Source organism: Triticum dicoccoides, chromosome 5A (assembly GCF_002162155.2).
Source record: "Triticum dicoccoides isolate Atlit2015 ecotype Zavitan chromosome 5A, WEW_v2.0, whole genome shotgun sequence".
Taxonomy (NCBI): domain Eukaryota; kingdom Viridiplantae; phylum Streptophyta; class Magnoliopsida; order Poales; family Poaceae; genus Triticum; species Triticum dicoccoides.
In genome coordinates, this window is record NC_041388.1 from 347,572,305 (window position 1) to 347,600,134 (window position 27,830).

Here is a 27,830-nt window from a genome sequence, read left to right on the forward strand (position 1 = left end):
AGACGAGGCAAGCCTCGACGACGACGAATTCGTCGTGCCAGAGGATCCCGTCGAGCAAGAGCGTTTTCAACGCAGGCTTATGGCCACGGCAAGAAGCCTCAAGAAAAAATAGCAACAGCTTAAAGCTGATTAAGATTTGCTAGGCGACAGATGGACTGAAGTCCTTGCGGCCGAAGAGCATAAACTCGAACACCCCTCCAAGAGCTACCCAAAGCGCAGGTTGCTACCCCGATTAGAGGAGGAAGCACTTGATGCGGCCGACCGGCCACCTCGTGGCCGCGACAGAGAGGCCTCTCGGCCCTCCACTCAAGCCGCACCCCGTACCAAGGCACGGGAATATGCGCCGGACTTACGAGATATGTTGGAGGACAAGGCAAGGCAAACAAGATCGATCTACAGATCGCATGGGTGCCCCACAGCTCGAGACGGTAACCGTCACGCCGGCCACAAATTTGGCAGGGCCGAACACAGTAGACAAAGCTCATTGGAGCTACATCATGATATAGCCCAGTACAGAGGCGCCGCACACCCACTATGCTTCACAGACGAAATAATGGATCATCAAATCCCCGAGGGTTTCAAACCCATAAACATCGAATCATATGATGGCACAACAGATCCCGCGGTATGGATCGAGGACTATCTCCTTCATATCCACATGGCCCGCGGCGATGATTTCCACGCCATCAAATACCTCCCACTCAAGCTTAAAGGACCAGCTCGGCATTGGCTTAACAGCCTGCCAACAGGGTCAATCAATTGTTGGGAGGACCTGGAAGCCGCATTCCTCGACAATTTCCAGGGCACTTATGTGCGACCCCCAGACGCCGATGACCTAAGCCACGTAATTCAGCAGCCAGATGAATCGGCCAGGCAATTCTGGACACAGTTCCTAACAAAGAAAAATCAAATAGTCGACTGTCCGGATGCTGAGGCCCTAGCAGCCTTCAAGCACAATATCCGTGATGAGTGGCTGGCCCGGCACCTTGGACAGGAAAAGCCAAAATCTATGGCAGCACTCACGACACTCATGACCCGCTTTTGCGTGGGAGAGGACAGCTGGCTTGCTCGTAGCAACAATATGACCAAGAACCCTGGTAATTCGGACACCAGGGACAGTAGTGGCAGGTCGCGTCGCAACAAGCAGAAGCGTCGCATTAACGGCGACAATGTTGAGGATACGACAGTTAATGCCGGATTCAGAGGCTCTAAATCCGGTTAGCGGAAAAAGCCATTCAAAAGGAATCCTAGGGGCCCGTCCAGTTTGGACCGAATACTCGACCACTTGTGCCAGATACATGGCACCCCCGAAAAGCCGGCCAATCACACCAACAGGGATTGTTGGGTGTTCAAGCAGGCAGGCAAGTTAAATGCCGAAAATGAAGACAAGGGGCTACATAGCGATGATGACGAGGAGCCCCGGCCGCTGAACAACAGTGGACATAAGGGTTTTCCCCCACAAGTGTGGATGGTGAACATGATATACGCAACCCACGTACCCAAAAGGGAGCGGAAGCGCGCGTTAAGGGACGTATACGCGGTAGAGCCAGTGGCCCCAAAGTTCAACCCATGGTCCTCCTGCCCGATCACCTTTGACCGAAGGGACCATCCCACTAGCATCCGTCATGGCGGATTCGCCGCATTGGTTCTAGACCCAATTATTAACGGATTTCATCTCACTAGAGTCCTTATGGACGGCAGCAGCAGCCTGAACCTGCTTTACCAGGATACAGTGCGGAAAATGGGCATAGATCCCTCGAGGATTAAGCCCACTAAAACGACCTTTAAAGGCGTAATACCAGGTGTAGAAGCCAACTGTACAGGCTCAGTCATACTTGAAGTGGTCTTCGAATCTCCGGATAATTTCTGAAGCGAGGAGTTAATCTTCGACATAGTCCCATTCCGCAGTGGCTATCATGCACTGCTCGGGCGAACCGCATTCGCCAAGTTCAATGTTGTCCCGCACTATGCATACCTGAAGCTCAAGATGCCTGGCCCTCGAGGAGTAATTATGGTCAATGGAAACACCGAACGCTCCCTCCAAACGGAGGAGCACACGGCGGCCCTTGCAGCAGAAGTACAAAGCAGCCTCTCCAGGCAGTTCTCCAGTCCGGCCATTAACCGTCCGGACACCGTCAAGCGCGCCCGGAGTAACCTACAACAAGACCGCCTGGCACGTTCCGAGCAGGCGTAGCAATGCGGCCCCAACCCCAACCCTCGCAAAAAGGCGACATCAGTGCTTCGCGTACATAACTACGCTCTAAAAATACCATGGGTACAGGGGGAGGGAAACCATCACGGCACGCCCGAAACGCGGCTTAAACCGAACCAGGGGCTGCCAATTTTTTAATTTTCTCTTACTTTCAGGACTCCATTCTTCGGAAGGCCTGTTCGGCAGTTCAATTTCCGCACAAACGATGCAAGAACCAGGGAGGCAGACAAGCCACGCCGCATTACGGAACTCACAGGTGGTCTCTATCACGAGCAGTATACCTGTTTCGCATACTATTCCGCAGCTCGCCCCTGGAGCAGACATGTTAAATAGTCCAACTTTTTGTTTATCGCATTATTTGTATCGTTCTGCTTTGATCGCAGCTATTTTTAATAAATAATGCATAGCTTTTGTCTATTTGTGCATTACCTTTTTATAAATATATGTTCCTTAATGACATGTTGCACCCGTACAATTCGGTACGGCCAAAATACGCCAGGGGCTTTAGTACCCCTCAATATGGTGTGAGAAGTCCGAACACTTTCACAAGTGCGGCACCCCGAACTTATAGCATTATATGCATCGGCTCCGAATCATGTCTTGGGTCAATAGTTGGGTTTGGCCGGCTCCTATGTTTTGGTGCCTTACGTTCCGCTATATCGGCTAAGGTAGAACTAGGAGAACCACTACGATTGTGCCCCAGTTGAGCTGGGCCGAGCACCTCAGTGGAGAAAGCTAAAACTGACTGTCATGATGAAGCGAGAGCTGGTCGCTGTTCGAGAGGTTTTTCCGAGTCCCTAAAGACTTATGCCGCTTAGGGCGAGGAGTCGACTCTGTCCGGCCAAGGCGTGGATAGCGCCCCGAACTCGGTCTTTCGAATACTAGGGGCTTCGGTGAAACTTAAAATTATAGAATTCTATGGCTAAGTGAGAGTGTTCACGCGTTATAGTCTGATTGCCTTGTTCGTTGGGCTGAGCGCCTCCCTCGAAGGACCCAAACATGGGAAAAAGAGCGCTCAGGTTTATCCCCGAACACCCCAGAACTAGCGGCACGGGGGCAGAAGCCGACGACTCGCCATCTCTCAGAATTGATAAACAGCTGCACAAAAGGTAATATTTTAAATTCAAACAGCATTGCTCAGCGCATATGAACAAGTTTTCAGCGCACAGGACAAAAACGAGCAAGTTTTTACTCAAAAATTATATCCCTAGAACATTCATCCGCTACAAGGCAGGCACCCTTCAGAACATCCTTATAGTAATTTTCGGGCTTGCGATGCTCTTTCCCCGGCAGTGGCCCGTCCTTCACAAGCTTCTCAGCATCTAGCTTGCCCCAATGCACCTTAGCACGGGCAAAGGCCCTACGGGCACCTTCAATGCAGACGGAGCGCTTGATGACTTCGAGCCTTGGACAGGCCTCCACCAGCCGCCGCACCAGCCCGAAATAGCTCCCAGGCAGAGCCTCTCCAGGCCACAACCGAACTAGGAGGCCCCTCATGGCCTGTTCGGCCACCTTGTGGAGCTCGACCAGTTGCTTCATCTAGTCGCTCAGGGGCACGGGGTGTCCGGCCTCAGCATACTGAGACCAGAACACCTTCTCTGTCGAGCTGCCCTCCTCGGCTCGATAGAATGCGGCGGCATCGGACACACTCTGGGGAAGATCTGCGAACACTCCTGGAGAGCTCCGGATTCAGGTAAGTAACAAGTAACTCACGGTTATATGTTTGCTTTGCATAAAGAGCCTTACCCGCCGCTATCTTCTTCACCTCTTCCAACTCTTGGAGGGTCTTCTGGGATTCGGTCTTGGCAGACTTGGCATTTTCAATAGCCGCCGCGAGCTCGGACGCTCGTGTCTTCGAGTCAAGCTCCAAACTCTCATGTTTCTTCATGAGAACCTGGAGCTCTTGCCGCACCTTGCTAACCTCGGCCTCATACTTTTCCCGCTCGGTGCGCTCCGCGGCCACACTCTTCTCGGCCTCGAGCAGCGCTTGCTTAAGGGTCGCCACCTCAGACGTGGCCCCTACAATAGCCATGATAGTCTTGTCATTTTTTGCAATTGCACCTTTTTATATATATTTAAACAAGGTACTTCTTACCTTCATTGTCCTCGAGCTGCCTCTTGGCACGCCCGAGCTCTTGCTCGGACCACTCGAGGTTCTGCTTTAACGTGTCCACTTCCGCAGTCAGTGCGGCGGACACAAGCAGGGAAGCCTGCATACGCATATTGACTCCTTTTTGTTAGACTCCTGCGAATTTTATTTGATCCTCTATTCGGCTTTTCCTCCCGAACGCCAAACAGAGCATCAGGGGCTACTGTCTATGCGGTAATATTATTTACACATTCTTTACTTACCTCAAAGCCTGTTAAAAGGCTAGTACAAGCTTCAGTCAGACCGCTCTTGGCGGACTGAACCTTCTGGACCACCGCACTCATAATGGCGCGGTGCTCCTTGTCGATGGAGGCACCTTGGAGCGCCTCCAACATATTGTCCGGCGCCTCCGGTTGGACGGGGGTCACCGGCACGGTGGACTCGCTCCTCTTGGAAGGAGGTCCCCCGCCGGACTCTGGAACCTTTGAAGGTTCCGGAGTGGTGTCCGGCCTAAAGCCGGATTTGGAGCCCTGGGGGGTTTCATCCCCTTTACTCCTGGAGTCCGGGAGGTCGCCTTGCGGCGCCTCCAGGACCACCTCCTCCCGGCTTGGAACCTGTTGGGACAACACTTTGGTGTCATCCGTAGGGCGGGGGGAGGAAGCCGTCGGAAGCGAATTCACATCCGACGAGTCCAGTGAGCCGCTCGACGACGCGTCGAGCCGGTCTTTGGGTGGGCTGCATAAACATATTCGACATGAGGGAAAGCTGTGCAATAAACGAATACTATGAGTTACTCCGGTATCCGGATACTTACGATTTCGCCAAGGGCTTGGCCCTAGGCTGCCACTCCTCTTCGCCGTCGTCGACGTCGGTGGAGTAGTCCGGAGGAAGGGTTTTCCCCTTCTTGGACCCTTCGGCCTCCCTAGTTGGGGCAGCCTTCCTTTTCTTCTCTCATCCCGCTGGAGGGGGAGAGGTCTCTTCTTCCTCCTCGTCTTCACAGGAGGAATGTGCCTCGGAACCATCAGATGATGGATCCGACACCTCCTGGCGCCGGGCACTCTTTCGAGTCCCCGTGGCCCTCTTCTTGGCCTTCTTCTCCGGCACCACATAGGGTGCCGAAACCAGCAGCTTCGCCAAGCGAGCGTCCGCTGGGCCTTCGGGCAAAGGAGCCGGACAATTGATCTGTCCGGACATCACCTGCCAATCCCGTCAAAGGTAAGGGAGCTTAGATCCCGCATGGAGTCAAACTATGAAAAACTGATACCCTGTAAAAGGAAAAAAATAGCTTACCATGAGAGCATGACGCTGCGCACTGAATCCGCGATCCTCGGTAGCGGATGCGGGAGCCTCGGCGCCTTTGAAAAGCACCTTCCAGGCATCTTCGTACGTCGTGTCGAAGAGCCTGCTCAGAGTTTGGTGCCGCGCCGGGTCGAACTCCCATAGGTTGAAAGCCCGTTGTTGACACGGGAGGATCAGGCGGATGAGCATAACCTGGACTATGTTGACAAGTTCGAGCTTCTTGTCCGCCATGGTTTGGATGCATGTTTGGAGTCCGGTCAGCTCTCCTTTTTTACCCCAAGACAGGCCCATCTCCTTCCAGGAGGTGAGCCACGTAGGGGGTCCGGATCGGAACTCGGGGGGTGCGACCCATTCGGCACCGCGCGGCTCAGTGATGTAAAACCACCCAGATTGCCACCCCTTCAGGGTCTCCACAAAGGAGCCCTCGAGCCATAGGACGTTGGCCATCTTGCCCACCATGGCGCCTCCGCACTCCGCCTGGTCGCCGCGCAAAACCTTCGGCTTGACGTTGAAAGTCTTGAGCCATAGGCCGAAATGGGGGCGGATGCGGAGGAAAGCCTTGCACACGACGATAAACGCCGAGATGTTGAGGACGAAGTTCGGGCACAGATCGTGGAAATCCAGGCCGTAGTAGAACATGAGCCCCCGGAGAAATGGGTGGAGAGGGAAGCCCAATCCGCGGAGGAAATGGGGGAGGAACACCACCCTCTCATGGGGCCTAGGGGTGGGGATGAGCTGCCCCTTTTCAGGAAGCCGGTGCGCGATGTTGTTAGACAGGTATCCGGCCTTCCTCAGCTTTTTGATGTGTCCCTCCGTGATGGAGGAGACCATCCACTTGCCTCCCGCTCCAGACATGGCTGGAGAAGGTTGAGGTGGGAGTGCGGACTTGGGCGCTGGAGCTCGAGTGCGCGAGAATGGATAGGCAAAGGAGGAAGAAGGCGTAGGTGAAAAGGTGGATTCTTATCCCCTTATATGGGTGGACGCAACTACGTGTCCCCACCAGCCTGGTAAAACTCGCTTATCTCCAAGCGCCATAATCAATGGTGCGGTTGGGTTACCCACGTCCGTATTGATGAGAATCCCGGAATAAGGGAACACGATCTCTGCTTTGACAAGACGTGCCAAGGAAACCGCCTTGCATGACGCGCTGAGGTGGGATAATGAAATGACTCGGATAGAGGCTTGGCCGTGGTGTGTGATGCTACGGAATACGTCAGTAGATTAGATTTGTGCAAATATTATTCTCTCTATGGCAATATGTGGAAACTTATTTTGCAGAGCCGGACACTATCTTTGTGTTCAAAATCTTCTATGAAGTACTTGGAGGAGGAACCCGCCTTGCAATGCCGAAGACAATTTGCGTGCCAGACTCGTCATCATTGAAGCCTGGTTCAGGGGCTACTGAGGGAGTCCTGGATTAGGGGGTGTTCGGATAGCCGGACTATACCTTCAGCCGGACTCCTGGACTATGAAGATACAAGATTGAAGACTTTGTCCCGTGTCCGGGAGGGACTTTCCTTGGCGTGGAAGGCAAGCTTGGCGATACGGATATGTAGATCTCCTACCATTGTAACCGATTTTGTGTAACCATAACCCTCTCCGGTGTCTATATAAACCGGAGGGTTTTAGTCCGTAGGACAACATAGACAACAACAATCATACCATAGGCTAGCTTCTAGGGTTTAGCCTCTCCAATCTCGTGGTAGATCTACTCTTGTACTACCCATATCATCAATATTAATCAAGCAGGACGTAGGGTTTTACCTCCATCGAGAGGGCCCGAACCTGGGTAAAACTCCGTGTCCCTTGTCTCCTGTTACCATCCGGCCTAGACGCACAGTTCGGGACCCCCTACCCGAGATCCGCCGGTTTTGACACCGACAGTCATATTTCTTTGCATGATCATGTAGTTGACATCGTATTTGTGGCAAAGCCACTGTGTTTTTCATACATGTCACTCTTGATTCATTGCACATCCCGGCACACCGCCGGAGGCATTCACATAGTCATATTTTTTTCCAAGTATCGAGTTGTAAGTAAATAAAAGTGTGATGATCATCATTATTAGAGCATTGTCCCATGTGAGGAAAGGATGATGGAGCCTATGATTCCCCCACAAGTCGGGATGATACTCTGGATGAAAAAAAGGAGGCCATAAAAAAAGAGAAAGGCACAAATAAAAAATATGAGAGAAAAAGAGAGAAGTGGCAATGCTACTATCCTTTTTCCACACTTGTGCTTCAAAAAATAGCACCATGATCTTCATGATAGAGAGTCTCCTATGTTGTCAATTTCATATACTAGTGGGAATTTTTCATTATAGAACTTGGCTTGTATATTCCAATGACGGGCTTCCTCAAAATGCCCTAGGTCTTCGTGAGCAAGCAAGTTGGATGCACACCCACTTAGTTTCTTTTTGAGCTTTCATACACTTATAGCTCTAGTGTATCTATTGCATGGCAATCCCTACTCACTCACATTGACATCTATTGATGGGCATCTCCATAGCCCGTTGATACGCCTAGTTAATGTGAGACTATCTTCTCCATTTTGTCTTCTCCACAACCACCATTCTATTCCACCTATAGTGCTATATCCATGTCTCACGCTCATGTATTGCGTGAAGATTGAAAAAGTTTGAGAACATCAAAAGTATGAAACAATTGTTTGGCTTGTCATCGAGGTTGTGCATGGTTTAAATATTTTGTGTGATGAAGATAGAGCATAGCCAGACTATATGATTTTGTAGGGAGAGCTTTCTTTGGCCATGTTATTTTGAGAAGACATGATTACTTTGTTAGTATGCTTGAAGTATTATTATTTTTATGTCAATATTAAACTTTTGTCTTGAATCTTTCGGATCTGAACATTCATGCCACAATAAAGAAAATTACATTGATAATTATGTTAGGTAGCATTCCACATCAAAAAATTTGCTTTTATCATTTACCTACTCGAGGACGAGCAGGAATTAAGCTTGGGGATGCTTGATACGACTCCAACGTATCTATAATTTTTTATTGTTCCATGCTATTATATTATCTGTTTTGGATGTTTAATAGGCTTTAATATGCTCTTTTATATTATTCTTGGGACTAACCTATTAACCGGAGGCCCAATGCTAGTTTCTGTTTTTTTTGCCTATTTTAGAGTTTCGCAGAAAAAGAATACCAAACGGAATCCAAATGGAATGAAACCTTCGCGATGATCTTTCTTGGACCGAAAGCAAACCAGAAGACTTGGAGCTGAAGTATGGAACTCCGTGAGGCGGCCATGAGGCAGGAGGGCGCGCCCCCACCCTCATAGGCCCCATGTAGCTCCACCGACGTACTTCTTCCACCTATATATACTCTTATACCCTAGATCGATCGCAGAGAGCCACGGAACCACTTTTCCACCGCCGCAACCTTCTATACCCGTGAGATCCCATCTTGGGGCCTTTTCCGGTGATCTGCCAGAGGGGGAATCGATCACGGAGGGCTTCTACATCAACACCATAGCCTCTCCGATGAAGCGTGAGTAGTTTACCACAGACCTTCGGGTCCATAGTTATTAGCTAGATGGCTTCTTCTCTCTCTTTGATTCTCAATACAAAGTTCTCCTCGATGTTCTTGGAGATCTATTCGATGTAATACTCTTTTGCGGTGTGTTTGTCGAGATACGATGAATTGTGGGTTTATGAACAAGATTATCTATGAATATTATTTGGTTCTTCTCTGAATTCTTGTATGCATGATTTGATATCAAGTCTCTTCGAATTATCGGTTTAGTTTGGCCTACTAGATTGATCTTTCTTGCAATGGGAGAAGTGCTTAGCTTTGGGTTCAATCTTGCAGTGTCATTTCCCAGTGACAGTAGGGGCAGCAAGGCACGTATTGTATTGTTGCCAATAGAGGATAAAAAGATGGGGTTTATATCATATTGCTTGAGTTTATCCCTCTACATCATGTCATCTTGCTTAAAGTGTTACTCTGTTCTTACGAACTTAATACTCTAGATGCATGTTGGATAGCGATCGATGTGTGGAGTAATAGTAGTAAATGCAGAATCGTTTTGATCTACTTGACACGGACGTGATGCCTATATTCATGATCATTGCCTAGATATTCTCATAACTATGCACTTTTCTATCAATTGCTCAGCAGTAATTTGTTCACCCACCGTAATAAATGCTATCTTGAGAGAAGCCACTAGTGAAACCTATGGCCCCCGGGTCTCTTTATTATTATATTGCATCTCTTTTATTTACATCTCATCTCGTCTACTATTCTGCAATCTTTACTTTCCAATCTATACAACAAAAATACCAAAAATATTTACTTTACTATCTTTATCAGATCTCACTTTTGCGAGTGACCGTGAAGGGATTGACAACCCCTTTATCGCATTGGTTGCGAGGTTCTTGATTGTTTGTGCAGGTACTAGGTGACTTATGCGTTGTCTCCTACTGGATTGATACCTTGGTTCTCAAAAACTGAGGGAAATACTTACGCTACTTTGCCGCATCACCCTTTCCTCTTCAAGGAAAAATTAACGCATGCTCAAGAGGTAGCAATTGGAAGGATAGATTCTACTCTTTTTACTAAAAGGGTTAATGATGAATTATTTGTGTGCCAAATTTATGTTGATGATATCATATTTGGTTCGACTAACCCTCATTTTACTGAAAATTTTGGAAAGCTAGTGACGGAGAAGTTTGAGATGTCTATTATGAGTGAACTCAAGTTCTTTCTTGGGTTGTAAATCAAGAAAACCAAGGAGGGTACCTTTGTTTCCCAAACAAAGTATACCAAGGACTTATTCAAGAAGTTCAACATGCAAGAATGCAAAGGTATGAATACACCCATGCCTACTAGTGGACATCTTGACTTGACTAAGGATGGCGAATCAGTTGACCAAAAGGTTTATCGCTCTATGATTGGTTCATTGTTATATCTATGTGCCTCCCGTCCTGATATTATGCTAAGTGTGTGCATGTGTGCACGATATCAAGCGGCCCCCAAAGAATATCATCATAAGGCTGTGAAAAGGATAGTGAGATACTTAATTCATACACCAAGTTTTGGCATTTGGTATCCTAAGAGGTCTTCTTTTGATCTTGTTGGCTACTCCGATTCGGACTATGCCGGTGACAAGGTTGACAGAAAGTCCACTTCGGGCACTTGTCAATTTCTTGGTAGATCACTTGTGTCTTGGTCCTCCAAGAAACAAAACTCGGTATCCTTATACACCGCCGAAGAGGAATACATTGCCGCCGGTTCATGTTGTGCTCAATTACTTTGGATGACCCAAACTCTTAAAGACTATGGGATCTATGTGAAACATGTTCCATTGCTTTGTGACAATGAAAGTGCTATTAAGATTGCTCACAATCCCATGCAACATTCTTTAACTAAGCATATTGAAGTTCGTCATCATTTCATTCGAGATCAGGTTGCTAAAGGGGATATTGATCTTAAGCATGTTCGTACCGATAAGCAATTGGCGGATATATTCACCAAATCGCTTGATGAGAAAGTCTTTTGCCATTTGAGAGGTGAATTGAACATCATTGGTGCTTCAAACTTGGAGTAGAAACTCCATTTGAATACATGCAAGGCATGAGCCTTTGACTAATTCTTGATATTTCTCTTATGATGATGATCATATGTCTTGGATACATACTTGCACCCTTGCATGTTAGCTAACCCTTGTAGGTACTTGGATGAATCTAAATCTATGAGATTGCAAATCACTCACATCTTGAGCAATCTCTACATCACCAAGTCTCTACAACATGGTGGTTGAAGTCAAGGAAGCATGAAATCTTTCAACATATCCATTGACAATTACTCTATATCAAATTTCATCTGGTATCAAATTCATGATTGTCATTTTGGATACACAAGTGCTCTTCCTTGCAAGACTAACCCATTTAGGTAGATGAACTCAAACTACAAGTGGTGCTCCCAATCCTTGATGAGCTGCATCAACCTTGAGCATCCCACACAAGTTCAACTACATGATCAAGGTCAACACCACCACCCAAGGTATGCCATTCCATCTTAGAGAAGCTTTACCCTAAGACATGGGTCAAAGCAGCTCAACAAGATGTGAATACATCAAAATTCTTAAACAAAAAATGGTAACCCCATTTTGAGCTTAAACGATGAGATGACCTACGATCAAGTGTTCTCACTTGACTCCTCAGTCAATATACTCTAACATAGGTGACTTTGTCGCCGACCAATTCTAGATGAAGTTATCTAGTATTTCTCTGAGTTCTTGCATTTGTCTCTTGCATATTTGTTCCCCTTCTTTATTCAAAAAAAACTTCAAAAAAAACTTCATCTAGATCTCTTTAATTTCTCTGTTTGTTTCTGCATTCCCTGCATCCAATTCTTTGCAAATCCTTTAGTTAATTCCTTGCAAATCTTTGTGAGATCTTATTTGCCTAGTGAGCTGAGATGATAAGTGTTCTCTCTGTGTTAAACTCGGACACACCAGCTTGCCTCTTTCGGTCTAACCGAACCATCTCGGTGCTACCGAAGAAAACAACACGGTGCTACCGATCTCAATGCTGAGAAGAAACTTTGCCGTTTGCATCCTGCATATTTGTTCCAGCTCCACTCAATGATTCTTGTCCTCTACCTGCATCACATTCTCTAAGCTGCTTTGCTATGTGACTCAAGGACCAAACCTATTCGACTCATATTCGAGAAGATCCTTCTTGGAAATTGATGTCAAAGGGGGAGAGAGATATCACATCAAAGCTTAATCACTTCAAAGGGAGAGAATACTTCAAAGGGGGAGAGTGCTCCGTCACATCAAAAAGCCGCAGATGCTTGGTATTCAAGAGGAGAGAAGTCACATGTCTTTAAGAGGGGAAATACATGTTAGTTTGTGTTATGTTTCTTTTTGCTCTGATTTTCTTTTTCCTGTATTCTCGCATTAGATTCAGGGGGAGAAAGACTTCTAAGGGAAGGAAATCTTTGAATTCATTGCACATCTTTACCTTTGGGGACATGTCTATATCTAATAAGAGTACCCAATACTCACTCTCTACATGTCATCTCAATCTTGGTACGCTTGTGGTTTATTGCTTCCTCTATTTAGTAGATGTTTCTGTGTTATCTAACCTTATTTACTCAGGTTCACCTCTTCCAAAGCCAGCTCAAGACCATAAGGTAAGTATATGCATCACACTCATGTGCATGATGATCTCTTGCTAATGTACATATTGTTTGCAAGAAGGACTCATGAACATGAAGGTATATTTCCAGTATCTACACCATTTGCTCTGATGCATATAGCCAAGATACATGTAACTCATTGCTTGCTCTGTCATGCTTATGCATTCACATGCTCTTATATTCCATATTTACATGGATGCATACATGTAGGGGGAGCCTATGCATGTTACATGTTCTTCCAAAGCTTTACTTGCTATTCTTTATATCTTTATCTAAAGCTTTGATGTATGTTGTCATCAATTACCAAAAAGGGGGAGATTGAAAGCACAAGTGCTCCCTGGGTGATTTTGGTAATTAATGTCAACATATCTTGTTGGACTGATATTTTCACCTAGTATATTTCAGATGAGTTCAACAGTGGAGTGGCTTGGACAAGAGGATGTGGAACCCCTTCAAGATGCTAAGGACAAAGATTGGCTCAAGCTCAAGACTCTATGTTTTCATTTTAGTGATCCAAGATCACATTGAGTCCAAAGGAAAAGCCAATACTATTAAAAGGGGATGAGGTGTTGCTTAATGGCTTGCTTGCTCAAAGTGCTTAGTGATATGCTCCAAAAGCCCTCAACCACTTTCTCATTTCCACATATGTCCCAAACCAAAAGTCAAACTCGGCCCCACCAATTTGATCTATCCGGCGCCATCGAGTTCACTTGACATAGCCACTGCCAGAAACCCTAATCAGTTCTGTCTCACCGATGGGATCTCGGTCTCACCGAGATGGGCTTGCAAACTCTCTTTTACCTGTTGCAATAATTTTGGTCTCACCGAGATATGCAATCGGTTCCATCGAGTTTGCTCGACCAACTCTCTATTTTGCTTATTACCAAAATCGGTCCCACCGAGTTTGTGTAATCGGTTAAACCAAGTTGAGGTTTTACCCTAACCCTAGCACATCGGTCCCATCGAGTTGATCATATGGGTCCCACCGAAAAGCCTAACGTTCACATTTTGAACCAAATCGGTGTGACCTAGTTTAACTATTCGGTCCCACCGAGTTTGGTGAATTGTGTGTAACAACTAGATTTTGTGTGGAGGCTATATATATACCCCTCCACCCAACCTCCATTCATGGAGAGAGCCATCAGAATGTGCCTACACTTCTACCATTCATTTTCTGAGAGAGAACCACCTACTCATGTGTTGAGACCAAGATATTCCAATCCAACCATAAGAATCTTGATCTCAAGCCTTCCCCAAGTTGCTTTCCAATCAAATCATCTTTCCACCAAATCCAAATCTTTGAGAGAGAGTTGAGTGTTGGGGAGACTATCATTTGAAGCACAAGAGCAAGGAGTTCATCATCAACATACCATCTATTACCTTTTGGAGAGTGGTGTCTCCTAGATTGGTTAGGTGTCACTTGGGAGCCTCTGACAAGATTGTGGAGTTGAACCAAGGAGTTTGTAAGGGCAAGGAGATCGCGTACTTCGTGAAGATCTACCCAAGTGAGGCAAGTCTTTCGTGGGCGATGGCCATGGTGGGATAGACAAGGTTGCTTCTTCGTGGACCCTTCGTGGGTGGAGCCCTCCGTGGACTGATAACCCACAAGTATAGGGGATCACAACAGTTTTCGAGGGTAGAGTATTCAACCCAAATTTATTGATTCGACACAAGGGGAGCCAAAGAATATTCTCAAGTATTAGCAGCTGAGTTGTCAATTCAACCACACCTGGAAACTTAATATCTGCGGCAAAGTGTTTAGTAGCAAAGTAATATGATAGTGGTGGTAACGGTAACAAAAGGTAACAGTAGTAAAAGTAATGTTTTTGATATTTTGTAGTGATGATAGCAATAGCAACGGAAAAGTAAATAAGCGGAGAATAATATATGGAAAGCTCGTAGGCAATGGATCGGTGATGGAGAATTATGCCAGATGCGGTTCATCATGTAACAGTCATAACCTAGGGTGACACAAAACTAGCTCCAGTTCGTCAATGTAATGTAGGCATGTATTCCGAATATAGTCATACGTGCTTATGGAAAAGAACTTGCATAACATCTTTTGTCCTACCCTCCCGTGGCAGCGGGGTCCTTATGGAAACTAAGGGATATTAAGGCCTCTTTTAATAGAGAACCGGAACAAAGCATTAACACATAGTGAATACATGAACTCCTCAAACTACGGTCATCACCGGTAAGTATCCCGATTATTGTCACTTTGGGGTTAACGGATCATAACACATAATAGGTGACTATAGACTTGCAAGATAGGATCAAGAACACTCATATATTGATGAAAACATAATAGGTTCAGATCTGAAATCATGGCACTCGGGCCCTAGTGACAAGCATTAAGCATAGCAAAGTCATAGCAACATCAATCTCAGAACATAATGGACACTAGGGATCAAACCCTAACAAAACTAACTCGATTACATGATAGATCCCATCCAACCCATCACTGTCCAGCAAGCCTATGATGGAATTACTCACGCACGGCGGTGAGCATCATGAAATTGGTGATGGATGGTTGATGATGACGATGGCGACGGATTCCCCTCTCCAGAGCCCCGGACGGACTCCAGATCAACCCTCCCGAGAGGTTTTAGGGCTTGGCGGCGGCTCTGTATCGTAAAACGCGATGATTTCTTCTCTCTGATTTTTTTCTTCCTGAAACACAATATATGGAGTTGTAGTTGGAGTCGGAGAGGCAACAGGGGGCCCACGAGGTAGGGGGGCGCGCCCCCACCCTCGTGGATAGGTGATGGGCCCCCTGGCCTTCATCTTTTGCAGGTATTTTTCATATTTTCTGAAAAGTTGCTCCGTGAAGTTTCAGGTCATTCCGAGAACGTTTGTTTCTGCACATAAATAACACCATGGTAATTCTGCTAAAAACAGCGTCAGTCCGGGTTAGTTCCATTCAAATCATGCAAGTTAGAGTCCAAAACAAGGGCAAAAGTGTTCGGAAAAGTAGATACGACGGAGATGTATCATGGACTCGCGCAACCATTACCCTTCGTGGGTTGAAGTCTCCATCAACGTGGATCAACGATAGCACCACCTATTGGAACCATGTCAAAGATCTCCGTGTCTCGAGTTGCGTTTGCACACTCCAATCCCATCCCTTTACATTCTTGCAACTTGTATGCTTTACTTTCCGCTGCTCATATACTCACTTGAAATGTATTGTGAATGTTTAAACTTGTGCTAAAACTCCACCTTAACTTGAAGAAATTAATAACTACTACTTTTCTTTGTTGATGGTCTAATCACCCCCCCTCTAGACACCTCTTCTCGATCCTACAGCTAGTCCGGTAGAGGCTTACTAGGGACATGTTGTTGTCTATGCATCCACACATGTATTTGAGTTTGCGGTCAATACAATTATAGCATGGATAATAAACGATTATCTTAAACAAGGAAATATAATAATAACCACTTTATTATTGCCTCTAGGGCATATTTCCAACAGGTGGGTGGTCCAATTTTTCGAACTCTTGTTGCTCCTCTACTCGGCAGGACGCCGAGTCTTGGAGGATCAGCTCGCCGCGGGGAATCCACGACATACTCCAGGTTGCTGAATCTGACAATTTGATCTGGAGCAAAGTGCCTGGCCAAGGTGGCTAGTCGAATTAGTGAAGAAGGTGGCGGCACCGAAGATGGACATCTGGACCGACATGTATATCACGCCGGATTCGATTGGAGCTCTCATCAGACCTTTAAGTTCACCTCACGGGACCTATGTGGGCCATCACTGTTGGAGATTCTGGCAGATCCCTTGATAGGGTATCTCAGAGAGGTGAGTGGCTGAAGGAAAACAAGGAGACGAGATTTACCCAGATTCAAACCCTCTCGATGGAGGTAATACCTTACTCCTGCTCTATGTTTATTGTGACAGGGGTGTGCAAAGTACCAGTTGTAGCACCGAGAGATTGTATTGTTGTGTTATGTCAGACTAGCTCGGCCCTAGCTTATATAGTAATATCGGGTCCCCTAGGGTTACACGTCCTAGTCGACTACATGATGGAGGGGGGCTCCTCCACGGCTCTGTCTTCCCCGACTTGGATGACAAGGCTTCCAGAGTCTTCTCGAAGATTGTCATGGGCCGCTCGACGTGGTCGAGGGCAAAACGGACCTAAGGCTCCTCGGGCCGGTCCACCAGGCCGGCAACCGACGTGGCGAGCCACCCCTGGGCCGTTACACGGTCACTCATCTTTTTACAAAAAAGATAGGAAGAGTGGAAACTCATTATGTCGTGGAAAGGAAATGACTAATTCCAAGCGAAAAAAGAGGGAGCATGTGTGGTCGCACGGTGCCTGAAATGCAGATGTCGGAAGAACGTGCCACCCATGACACTTTTTGCTCATGTATATACTGATCTATGGCTTGACACGCGTGCTGGATTTACATAGAATAAGTTGCACAACATATCTGACTTTAAGGCCCTAATTGGTTCAGCTTTTATCGACGGATTCCGCTGCCGCGTAACAGAATCTGAACCAAAGGGCGAACCCAGCAAAATCCGATTTCAGAAATCCGTTGCCAAAATCTGAACCAAAAGGGGAAGCAGCCCAGGACGTGCTTTCCAAAATCTAATTCCGCTGCGGGCCAAAATCTGAAAAAACTTATATGAGTTGTTTTGCCAAATGACCTATATCTTCTTCACATCAAATTTTGCACATCTGTTTTTTTACAGCAGATTTTTCACAGCTGCTTTTAGAAATCCACAGCCGAATCAAACAGAGCCTAATTCAGTACTCCCTCCGCAAAGAAATATAAGATCGTTTAGACTTTATAGAAAACAACGTATCTTCACTGCGTGGTTGTATGATTGTAAGCGCAGACCCATGACCCTCATGGAGGTCTCTATTTTATCTTGATTAAATTCAGTGGAGCTAAAAAATTCAAAACTACGATAACTATAATAGTCATTTTAATGTTGAAAAGTCTAATGCTCGAGATTCTCGCAGAGAAGAATTATGAAGACATTATACTCCTGGTACACCTCTCCTTCCGATCTCATCTCCACTAACCTCTCTCACACTCCCTCCTCCATTTGGAAACTAGTCACCAGATCCAAGTCCTTTGAGTTTGGAGCCCCCATTCCTCTCATCAACCAACGATCTTCTACCTAAAGATAGCCAAGCTTCCTCGGCTGCCATGGGTGCCTCCACACCTCGTCACCATTCCAGCTCCTGGCGCCAGAAGCTTCCACGCCTCACCAAGAAGATCCTCACATTGTCGCTCTACGCCCTCGTCCCCCTCGCCGTCCTCCACTACCTCCTCTCCCCTCCTCCCGTCGCCGTCCCCTCCTCCACTTCCACCTCGCCGCCCCACGGTAACCATCTCAGAGATTCAAGAACCCGTCGCCATTGTGGATGCGGGACGGCACAATGACGCTATTTTTGTTGTTGTTCTTGGTTTGTAGATGGGAATAAGCAGCAGGGGGCTGCAGGGGCGGCCTCAAGAAAGCAGGGGTCAACGGCACCGGCGCCGCGGTGTGACTACTCGGAGGGGCAATGGGTGCGGGACGCAGCGGGGCCGCGGTACAGCGGGACGAGCTGCGGCGCGACGATCAAGGACGGGCAGAACTGCATGGCGAACGGGCGAACGGACACGGGGTACCTGAACTGGCGGTGGCAGCCGCGCGGGTGCGCGCTCCCGCCGTTCGCGCCCGCGGATTTCCTGGAGCAGGTCCGCGGCCGGCACGTCGCGTTCGTCGGCGACTCGCTCGCGCGGAACCAGTGCGAGTCGCTGGTGTGCCTCCTCGGCTCGGAGTTCCCCGCGGAGCTGGTCCTCGACGGCGGCGAGGAGCGCAAGTTCCGGCGGTGGGCGTTCAGGTCCCACAACGCGACGGTGTCGGTGTTCTGGTCGCCGTTCCTGGTGAACGGCACGGAGAAGTCGGCGGGGCCGGGCGGGCCCGACCACAACAAGCTGTACCTCGACCAGCCGGACGAGCGGTGGGCGGCGGAGCTCCCGGGCATCGACGTGGTGGTGCTCTCCATCGGGCACTGGTTCATGCACCCGGCCATGTACTACGAGCAGGGCGCGGTGATCGGGTGCCACCACTGCCCGGAGCCGAACCGCACGGGCACGGGCTTCTTCGGCGTGTTCCGCCTCGCCGTCAAGAACGCGCTCCGCGAGGTCATCGCCCGGGCCAGGGCCAGCCCCGGGCGGGAGAAGCTGGCGGTGGTGGCGACGTTCTCGCCGGCGCACTTCGACGGGGAGTGGGACAGCCCGGACGCGTGCGCGCGCACGGAGCCGTACGCGCCGGGGGAGAAGGAGATGTTGTACATGGACAGAGAGATGTGGCGGACGGAGGCGGAGGAGGCCGCGACGGCGGCCGCGGAGGCCACGGTGCGCGGGTCGGCGGTGACGGTGGAAGCGCTCGAGGTGACGAAGCTGGCGGACATGCGCGCCGACGGGCACCCGGGCGCGTACATGAACGCGTCCCTGTTGGCCGGCGCCGGCGGTGAGAAGAAGAGGGAGCGGGTGCCGAACGACTGCGTGCACTGGTGCCTCCCGGGCCCCATCGACACGTGGAACGAGATCCTGCTGCAGATGGTCAAGCGATGGAGTGACGCCTCCTCCTCGTCGGCCAAATGATGCCACTGAAACTCAACCGTAGTTTGGCACCACGCCAGTAGTGGTTACTCTTCATACATTCGAAAAACTGGAACGAATGATAGAGAAATTTCGCATATGTTTGTAGGAATTCATACGAAAACATCGGTTTGTCCGTCAGTGGTTCTGTGCTTGGTTGGTGGTGAGGGTGCATCGGCGCTCCGCGGGCGACAAGGCGGTGAGACGGCGCCGAATGCGGATCGTGGTGAGGTGTTGGCGCTTGCCTTTTCCATTCCATTGAACCATGGTTCCCCAGAAAAGAAGGGCATAGCCATTCAATAATCGCAAGGGTACGACGCATCGAGAGAGTGGCAGTAGCAGATCGATCCTAGCCAGCCAGGTCGGTGGTGGCGTGGTGCGGAGTTGACGCCGTTGCGGATCCCGGGTGCGGCGTCGCCTCTGCCCACACGGTACCCAAGGAGCACAACCACCGACAGTGTTCAAGTAGTACTACTACTACGTAGTTAAAAAAATCCGCAGACGGAAACAACGTTGAGTAAAAATACAGTAATAAAGAATTCGAACACCGAAAGAGTTTTCAACTCAAGGAGTACAATCACCGACAGTGCATTACAGTAAACTTGAGAGCAGGTTCCAGATTCCCCTGATAAACTCGTTGAACTGCGCGAACGGAAATTATACATATTATATTGACTATAGGTAATTGTCCGTGCGTTGCTACGGGAATCAAAGAATTTTCAATGCAGCAAGAGCAGAATGAATAATCTGAGATCACCACACAATCTACCCAATCTTATAAAACATGCTGTTTTGAGCCACATTGGGATACATAAGCATCAATTTTGCATAGCACACAATGTCAAAAACTCTAGCATTCACTAATTCCTTCTTCCTTGAACGCAAGTTGAAAATAACTTTTGTGCTTCCTTATTTACTTACAAAGTGGAAGCAACTGCAAGCATATCAAATCCAAAGTTCAAGAAATCCACAAGCAATGAGATTTTCTAAACCCAACCTCCGCAAAAGATACATAAATCATGATAGTGCTAATTCGTATGTACCTCAACCTGCACATGGAGCCGCTTTTGAAGTTCTGACTGGAGAGATGATGATTCAGTGAGGTCAAAACCATGCAGTGATAGAAAAATTATGATCAAGATCCTGTAGCAATAACTACATAATTTGTGGATGCACCATACAGAACAAAATAATAAGTTGAATCTAAAGTGCAGGAATTTTGTGCAACTGTACAAACACACACTTTGACATAAAAATTTCTTGCATACATTACAGAGCTAGCAGTAATTCATGCTTCAGGAATGGTTCGGTTTGGAATTGTGACTACTCAATAACCTAGAAAACATGACCAATAACTAATAAGTCATCAATAAAATTGGAAAAGAAAACTGAAACTTTACCCCACCAATATTGATCTGATTTCTCGTAACACAATAGTTCATAGAAATGGCATAAATTTCTGAAGGTACCTCGACATGACTTTGTTGAGAATGTTTCATGTAGGAGTGTTGTACATAGCAATATTTTACTATCCCTGACGTACCTCGACATGCTACAATTCAACATCCAAAATAAACAGTATAAGTATTACCATCAGGGTTGTGCTTGCAATGCATATCTTTAAAATCTCAAAATATCATTAGAGAATATAAGACACTCCATGTATGAGCGGGTTAATAACAGTGAACCAAAGAAGGAAAGAAGCAGTGTTTTGGCGGTGCACCTCGTGGCATGCTACTTTCTTTTTGCCCGATCCCATCCATGAAAGCTTGCCTCTAATGGAAATTTCATTAAGCCTAACACACAAACAGAAAAGTAAAAAAGTAAGATAAGAGTGAGCGAAATATAATTTGATTAACACACATAGAGATAGAGGCACGAGTAAGCAATTCGGTGGTTGCATCCGACATCACCAAACAATCTCTAGAGATTCCATTGATGCATTGGCTCTCGAATGTGGCATCGGCGCAGCGTCAATCATGGTGTACGGTAGGCAGCCATGCCCTGTGCGTTGAAGAACGGGGCGCCCCTGTTGTAGGCGTCCTTCTTCACGGTGAGGTTGGGGCGAAACACGGTGGTGTACGGGTAGGCACCTGGGCGACCCATGTAGTGCACCCAGAAGCACCTTCCGCCGAGCTTGTACATGCTCTGCAGTCTGCATTTAGCCAATGAAGTTGTAATTATGGCTTTGCAATGTGACTTGGATGTCAGTGAGTTGGTCAGCAAATTAGCTAGAATTGTAATTGTATTACTAGGGGTTTACGGCACATGAGATCAGGGGAGTAGGCCCGAACCTATTCGGTGGCCACATCGGAGAATGGAGATGTAGCCCACGATGAGATCGTTTTGGATGATATCATGTACAACCCCTTGGAGAAGTACTCGGATTTAGGTCGGATTCTCGATGTTCCACCTGCAAAGAAAAATGAAAAAAAAATACTGGCATGTCCTCGGATTTGGATCGGATTCAAGTCTGCTTTACTCCTCACATATGCTGTTATACACGAAGTGGCTTCTGTTGATGAACTGTTCAAATTCTCAGGTCTGCGCGTTCAAGGAGAATATACCCCCATTATCGTAGTTGTGACTGAGAGTCTGATATCGATTATGCATTAACGTATCAATGCAGATTCGGTGGTCGCTGAAGCGAACGAATTGAACTCCACGTCTCGCTCCTCCACCTTCTCATCCTTGTTGCTGCTGCTCGCCTCTCCCATCGCGCGCGCCTCTGCATCTTGGAGCTGTGTGGATGGAACTGAAAGGCAGCAGCGAGATAGGAGAAGACCCGGAGGTGGAGCGGGGCAACCATACACGGCAGCGATGGCTTTTGCCTGGAACGACGTTCATACCAATGGGCCCTACATCTGACATCTATGACAACTGGCATCATGGCCGTAGAGCGGGGCTACGCGCACCAGAGCAGGAAGGTTAGGGGTAGTGGAGGCCGGCGACATCGATCGAGAGGAGGCCGGTGGTGCCGATCATGTGATCTAGTGGAGGGTGGCCAGTAGTGGAGGCTGGCAGCGTCGATCCATTGGCGGGGGCAAGCAATGGAGGCCGGCGGCGGGGCAGATGGACAATAGATGGATGGGCGAAGCAATCATGATGAGGTTTGTAGAGAGACTTACGGGATTGATTGAATCATCTCATGCCAAACCGGAAACAAATGGAGGAGCGACGTGTGATGATGGGCGAGTGTTTTTTTTTCTCGAGGGAGGGATTGGGCAGACAAAAGGGATAACGTAAGAAGGGAGAGGGAACCTTTCGCTTCTTTTAGGTAGTAGAGATAACACGGATGAATATACCCCCATTATCGTAGTTGTGACTAAGAGTCTGATATTGATGATGCATTAACCTATCAATGCAGATTTGGTGGTCGCTGAAGCGAACGAATTGAACTCCACGTCTTGCTCCTCCGCCTTCTCATCCTTGTTGCTGCTGCTCGCCTCTCCCATCGCGCGCGCCTCTGCATCTTGGAGCTGTCTAATAATTGTTGATCTAATAGAGCCCATTTTACCTTGTCTTCTCCTGTTGAATAAAATGTTTGCAGATTTCAGCTTAGTCCATGACACTCTTGCACTATTATTATGTTCACATCGTTCGGACGTGCAAGTGAAAGGCAATAATGACGATATTCGATGAACTGGTCGTGGTAGAGTGAAATTGGTATGAACTCGACTTGTTCTGTTTGTGTAGATATGTTTAACCTAGTATCCATGATTCACCATTATGATTAAACATGTTTGCAATGACAATTAGAGATTATAGTTTCTCATGCCATGCATAAGTAGCTGGGAGTGGATAATGATTTATCTTAGATATCAATATTGCGTTAAAATGATTGTGATGTAGTATGATGATATGGTATCCTCCTCTGAATGTTCGAGTGGCTTGACTTGGCACATGTTCATGCATGTAGTTGAATCAAAACCAACATAGCCTCTATGATATTTATGTTCATGGTGTTCATATCCTACTCATGCTAGTGTCCAATGTTACTTATGCATAATGCATGTTCATGACCGTTGTTGGTGTCAAAACCGGCGGATCTCGGGTAGGGGGTCCCGAACTGTGCATCTAAGGCGGATGGTAACAGGAGGCAGGGGACACGATGTTTTACCCAGGTTCGGGCCCTCTTGATGGAGGTAAAACCCTATGTCCTGCTTGATTTATTCTTGATGATATGAGTAGTACAAGAGTTGATCTACCACGAGATCGGAGAGGCTAAACCCTAGAAGCTAGCCTATGGTATGATTGTATGTTGTCCTACGGACTAAAACCCTCCGGTTTATATAGACACCGGAGGGGGCTAGGGTTACACAAGGTCGGTTACAAAGGAGGAGATATACATATCCATATTGCCTAGCTTGCCTTCCACGCCAAGTAGAGTCCCATCCGGACACGGGACAAAGTCTTCAATCTTGTATCTTCATCGTCCAACAGTTCGGCTAAAGGATATAATCCGGATGTCCGGATACCCCCTAATCCAGGACTCCCTCAGTATCCCCCGAACCAGGCTTCAATGACGATGAATCCGGCGCGCAGTGTTGTCTTCGGCATTGCAAGGCGGGTTCTTCTCCAAATTTCAAACGTTTGTTAAGCAGTGCCCAGTCCCATAAATGTTGAACCTCTTGGCTTCTGCGCCCAATAAGGGCTATCTTCCACGCGTCGAATGAATGCGAGGCGCCAGGGCGTTTTTACATTCGCCCCCCTAGCTAGATAAATAAATTGTCTATTAAAGGGATGGGGATTCTTAGATCCAATCCATACCATCCTCCCCCAGCAAGAATCCATCGGAGTGCGCTTCGGAAAGATCCACTCCAGCATGGCCGACCTCTGCAGCTCCTCCTCCCGCCCCCGTAGCCCTAAGCCCGATGATTGGGAGAGGTGTTTAGTCCCACATAGTCGATTAGTCGAATTGCAGACTAAGGGATTTCTCCCTCCGGCGTATCCGAGCCGGGCTCGCCACCTACAATGGCGGGGAGCAAGCGGAGAGCTTCCCCAGCCCCTCTACGGGGGAGCGGGTATGCCTTGTTCCTTATTTATTAAGGGGACTCGGATTTCCGATTCATCCATTCCTCCGCGGGCTCCTGGAGTTTTACGGCCTCCAACTGCATAATTTCACCCCTGCTTCCATTTTACACATCGCCGGCTATGTTGCCCTCTGCGAATTATTCCTGGGCTGCGAGGCTCATTTCAAGCTGTGGAAAAGGTTATTTTGCCTCGTCCCTTGCACACAGAAGGGGTCACTTTATCAAGTGGGCGGAGCCGAAATATGGCGCATCGCCGAAACCGGATACCTGTTCGATACTCCGAAGAAGACGTCCGAAGACTGGCCTTCGGAATGGTTTTATATGGAGGACGTCCCCCTTCCGGACCCTGTTCGGCGGGGTCTTCCTGAGTTCAGCAATGCTCCTATGAAGAAACACCAAAGTTGGCGCCCACGGAGCCCCCAGGAGGAAGACAACGGAGAAGTCCTTTACCTGATGAACCGGATTAAAGCGCTGGCTCAATCAGGATTGACAGTAATCGAGGTTATGTCAATATGCATAATGCGGGGAGTGCAACCACTTCAATATCAAGGGCACCCCTTGTGATGTTTTAACGGGGAAGATGACGCCACCCGTTGCGGGCATAAGGGTCCAGACAACGCTGCCGCTTTAGCAAAAATTCTGTCCGAATTGTTCAAGGAAGAGGAAGAGGAGTTCATCCGCATCAAGCCACGGGATGGATTCTCCATGTACAACCCTCCAAGCTTGCTGAGTTATATCTCCTTACTCCCATTCTTCCCACATTATTTGTTGTAGGTACTCACCTTGCCATTTTGCGGCAGGAACTGCGAAAAGCCATAAGGGAGGTCAGCAGCCCATCTCCACAACCAGAGGACCCTGACCGGGCCCTCGGTCCCGGACTCGAAGAAGATCTGGACATATTCGTGGAGCTGATAGGCCGGCAGTTCTATCAATTAAGCTGTGATGACGCCATGGTGGCCATTACGGCCGACTATCTCGGACTGTTTCCTGCGTCACACGTAAGAAAAACCAAAAATCCCAACTCCAAAAACTAGGATCCCCTTTTCGACACTTCACCTACCATATACATATGGTGTTTTACAGGGAAGGCATTCGAGACGCCATGCCGAACCCGCATCAACTCGCCAACAAGAGGCACCGAGGCCGGGCAGGCCAAAAAGGAAGGCGGTCAGGACGGAGACGCCGGCGCAGAGGTATGACAGAAACCCCGCTCCGTGGTTGTCGTCTTTCTTGAAATGTAATGACGTCCATGTTTCTTTAACAGAAAAAACGCTCGCCAGAATATGTCCGGTGAGGCTGCCGATCACGCTTCCACCAGTCGGGCTCCAGGACCGGACATAGAGGCGGAAGCTGATATGGGGCGGACGCCGGATACTCCCCCTACGGAGGATGCGGATAGGCTATCCGCTACGAATTCAGAAGTGGAGAGCACCATGAATCATAGGCGTCGTCGGGCCGTACTCCGCGACGCTTGCTTCTCACCAGAGGCATTTTATGCCTTCAATTCTGGAGAGGCGTACCTTTGTGCTGCTCAAAATGGTCTAGCCAGAGCCACTGACCAGTATGTAAAGGATGTAAGGGTAAGCAAATCTGACGATTATATGTATCAGTAGCGCCTGAGACTTGAAACAGTTAGCATAAGTGATTTAAGGATCATCTTATTGTGCAGGTTCTTACATAGAAGAATACTCGACTATCACAGGAGCTGGAGGAATGCAAGACCCAACTTCGGGTCGCTGTTGCCGCATTGAAGGAACCGAAAAAGTCCCCAGCTGGTAACATTTCTTTCAAAGAATAACAGGTACCATATAGCATGCGGCGTGGCTGCAGATCTAACAATAGATATTGTAGATGAATCCGGAGAGAATCCGAATGACCAGCATGCCGTACGACAGCTAAAGGCTGGCGAACGCGTGCTGACTGAGGTCAGGCAGGAGAAAAACAATCTCCAAGACGCCAATACCAAGCTGAGCGTGGAACTGAAAGATGTTCGAGCCCAGCTTGCGGACTCCGAGAAGGAGAATAAGCGGCTTCGACGCGGCATTTTCAGTAAGTGCTTGAACGAACCCTTAAAAAAGGGGTCGGAAGAGAAGCCGGCTAACAGAATTATGTCTGCAGGCATGCTGACGGGTCATCCCGCGGAGGAGATGCCCGGGTCTGCCAGTGATCTTCTATCCGAGCTCTCACAACTGCACGAACAAGTTCAGCAGGTGATACAAGGTGTTGCTCAGACCTTGTGACCAGCCGTCTCCTTGCCAGAAGGCATTGGAGAGCTTGCGGAGAAGCTCAAGGGAGCACGGCGGCGCTTCCGATTATGGAAGATATCGGCCTGCCGTCAAGGTGTAACATCCCAAATTTTCAATTTGGAATGTTATACATTAGACCATCATTGCATATCATAATTTATTTGCTTTTGGTTTTGATCCTAGAAATTCCACGCAACTCAAGGACCCACGGAGAGAGTTGGGGATTTCGTTATTTTCATATTTGAGTTTTCTCAAATTTTGAGAACAGGATCATTTGATTTTAATTATTTTATCATCAATTATTTCTATTACAAAAATATGAGAGAGGGAATAAAATTACATTCCCAAAATAAAGAAATATCGAGGATTTAATAATAAAATCAAATAAGATTTTATTTCAGAGTTTTTCGGTATTTTATTTGAATTTAGGAAAAATGTGAGTTTTTCAAAATTTCATTTAGGCCCCAAATAAATGTTCACCTTGTGCGTCTTGATTTTAGAAGCCCGGGAAAATTTATTTCGGGATTTTTGGTGTCCGTTTAGTATTTCTTTTATTTGTTTTTCTGCGCGGAATAATTTAAAAAAAACGCGAACCGACTTTGGGCCGTACCCGAGCGGGACTCCGCCCGGGGGCAGCCTTTATAAGCCGCCCGACCCGAGCCGCCGAGCCAATCAGCCGCCGCCAGCCCACCGCGCCCAAAACCCTAACCCTAGCCACCGCCGCCGGACCCGCCGCCCGAGGTCAACCTCGTTTTCGCCGCCCGTTTTTTTTAAAAAGTCACGGTTTTTTTAGTTTCGGTTTTTTTAAATAGATCGGTTTTTCCGATTTATTTATTTAGCGAGTGTTCGTCCATTCGTTCGTTCTAGTGAACGTTCGTCGTTTTTCTTTTTCTCGGATTAAATCCGCGATTTTTCTGATCGCGATTCCTGATCCGATTTTCGTTTTAGTATAACTTTTCGCTCGTTTATCGGAATCAGGCGATTCAAGTGCCTGGAGTTTCGTCTCGAAACCCTCTTTCCGTTTAACCAACTCAAACAAGTTTTTGCCACTGCAAAAATTGCCCTAGATCTAGAATAGTAAACAAAGCTTGTTTCTTTTGCCGTTTGACTTTCGTTGCTTTGTTTGATTTCATTCTTTTTGCAAACCGGAGTTCTTAAGTTGAATCTTCTGGTTAG

The 27,830-nt window shown here is 47.7% G+C and overlaps 1 protein-coding gene across 1 annotated transcript; it reads left to right on the plus strand.

The window, feature by feature from the left end:
- The first annotated feature begins 17,572 nt into the window (after positions 1-17,572).
- Positions 17,573-19,475, plus strand: LOC119297318 (protein ALTERED XYLOGLUCAN 4-like). Its single transcript, XM_037575158.1, has 2 exons — positions 17,573-18,110; positions 18,201-19,475. The coding sequence occupies exons 1-2, from the start codon at positions 17,933-17,935 to the stop codon at positions 19,376-19,378; spliced, it is 1,356 nt and encodes a 451-aa protein (XP_037431055.1). The 5' UTR covers positions 17,573-17,932; the 3' UTR covers positions 19,379-19,475.
- Positions 19,476-27,830: the final 8,355 nt, after the last annotated feature.